The 2,669-nt window shown below is 29.7% G+C and overlaps 1 protein-coding gene across 1 annotated transcript; it reads left to right on the forward strand.

Moving 5' to 3' along the window:
* The first annotated feature begins 209 nt into the window (after positions 1–209).
* LOC126835716 (uncharacterized) lies at positions 210–1,292 on the forward strand. Its single transcript, XM_050568480.1, has one exon. It carries the CDS (start codon positions 322–324, stop codon positions 898–900), a length of 579 nt encoding a protein of 192 aa, XP_050424437.1. The 5' UTR covers positions 210–321; the 3' UTR covers positions 901–1,292.
* The last annotated feature ends 1,377 nt before the right edge of the window (positions 1,293–2,669 follow it).

The following is a 2,669-nucleotide window of genomic DNA, read 5'->3' on the forward strand; positions in this document are numbered from 1 at the left end:
GTTTTCCTACATAATAAATATTTTTTCGGCTAAAGACGACGTAAAATATATTGTTGAGTACGAAAATCATAGAATAACATGTTATTTTGCTTAAAAAAAGTACGAGCCTGATTGTAAAGCAGTGCGATTCGAGCCAACTGTTTAATTTGTATGTGTATTCAGGTGTTTACGTTTTTTAAGTCAGCGCGCCAGCAGGAGAGCTCGATATTGTTTTTGCAAACCTATGTCAGACTTTGTACTCATTTCCTATCCAAACGTCTTCTATTGCATATAGTAACACAGATATAATTTTTTTGTTTAAAATATTTTAAATAATTAACTATGGGTAATTTTGTGTATTTTTTGGCGTTTGCACTGACGGGAACTGCGGTATTTGGTAGAGTTTTTCAAGAGAATAAAGATTTTGTAGAATTCAATATCGAGGCGAAGGAGACCCAAAGCAGCGAAGATTATGCAGTGGCCGTGGATCTAGGAAGCAATGGTATTAAGTCAGGAAATGATTTTGGCAATCGGATGGTGAGCAAGCAATATGTGAATGCAATCAAGAATTCGAAACTTTGGAACGAGGTAAAGACCAAGGCACTGTCGGCTAAAGGCCCCACCGAGCTGGCCGCGACGTTCGCCAAGTACGAGTCACTACCGGTTGACCAATGGCCGGACACGATTATTGACGAAGTTCAAAAAATATGCCAAGAAGGTCTTAAGTGCGTAGTTATGGACCAGTTGTACATGATGTCACAGTTCTTGAAGACAGAAACTAACGGAGATCAGTCTTTGCGTACGGTCATAACGAAAGTAACCAATGTGTTGTCGGAATACAAAAAGTGTACGAGAAATCTGTACTCCGGTACAGTACGGTCATCAACCCTGAGAACGCTGAAACGATATCCGAGTCTATAATGAAAGTAGTGAAAGATAACAACCAAATGTGCAAGTCGGACCAGGTGGAAGTCCAGTTAGCAGATCATCAGGTCGACACGTGGGTAGACAAAGTAACAACAATCGATAACGTTTTGGATACACTCCAGTCCATTATCAATAAGCCGAAAAATGAGTAATCCGTCCATGTTCTCCGTGATTTCAATTTTTACACATATAGCGTTAATTAATTTCTTGTATATCGTTGTATGTTATGATTTTCATACAGTACATTTTTTAGTCACGTCAATAAGTTTATTATATTTGTTTATGTTTGCACCATTTGTTGTATTGTTTTATTACATTATTATTATTTTTTTTTTTTTATTGAAAATCACGGTTTTTTTAGTATAGCGGAGTTATTATCCAATGTAATACAATATAATATATATTGTAAAAAAAATAAAAAATAATTATAACTATAAAAAACGATTGTTTTTTAATTTTTTTAAATATTCTCATATGTTTGGTTATATATTTGTTTTACGGTCAACTCAACACAATATGTGTTTAAGAATATAGCGTACATAATATTGGTACTTTCCAATTAAGCAAAACGTCGTATTAAACATAATAATATTAAGCACGATAAACAATTATTCTACAATAAAAATAGACCAGGTTTGATTGTTATAGTATTGAGTTAAAGCTTTTTTATACAAAGTATTATTAAAAAATATAGGTATTTGACACCATCGCTGTTATTTAAGAACAAAGGGTAATGTTATACATGTGCACAGATAAACAGGTAAATATTTTTAATGGTAAATTTATTGAATTTATTTGAATGGTATCTATTTATTTCACAACTACAGTTCCAATTAGTTTTTAGAAAAGTCAATTTTATAATATGTATTTGTTTAAGACAGATTTTTTTATAATACTTTTATGAAATTGAGATGTTTGACAAGAAAGAACTTTATTTTAGTTATGACAAAATGTTTAGTTTATTTCATCTTTTTATTTAGGTCGTCAAGGTATATTTTATTCACCCAAAGCTAATCATTCATATGTGTTCGAGGGTAGTCATATGAGACCATACACATGATTTTATATTCAAAAAAATATTCTAATATGTTCTCATGGGCATGCAAAATTGTTGAACGTATGAAAAGTTCACATTTTTATTATTCAAAACGATTTGACTCATGGGAAAAGAGAATATATTTTGATAGAAAAGCGTTGGTCAAACATCTGGTATATAAACTTATAAAGGGCACAGGTAAAAAGGTAAGTCACAAATGTTATTTCCACAAATAAACATCCTTAGGGAATATTTGACTTTTCTTTTTGAGGAGTAGAAAAAGTATACTTAGCTGTCTCAATGCAACTAATAGTGGTTACTGTCGTCAAAAAATATTTGAAAAAGAACAGCGTTTTAAAATATAAAATACAAATATTATTAATTTTTTTCTTTACTGCACATGACAGAAATATTATTTCTAATAATATTATTTTATTCATTACAGTACAAAGAATGTATATAAATCCATTAGATATCTCATCATTATAATTATCCAGTTGATAATTATAAAATAATCTATAATTATGATAACAAAACAAATATTTTTATATAAATATAATCTAATATTATATAATATTATATATTTCAAAATTATTTAAATAGAAAACATTTTTTCCTTGGCTTTAGCATCAGTGAAATTGTCAATTATTTTTTAATAATTAAGTTTAACAGTGTAGTTTTTTTAAAATTAAGAATAGCAATGTTTCCAAATTCTATCTTAGACAGG

Source organism: Adelges cooleyi, unplaced genomic scaffold (assembly GCF_023614345.1).
Source record: "Adelges cooleyi isolate 19-005CV unplaced genomic scaffold, UGA_ACOO_1.1 ACOO_flye_CR_arks_rails_tigmint_CR_PRNA_23, whole genome shotgun sequence".
In the NCBI taxonomy this organism is placed as follows: Eukaryota; Metazoa; Arthropoda; class Insecta; order Hemiptera; family Adelgidae; genus Adelges; species Adelges cooleyi.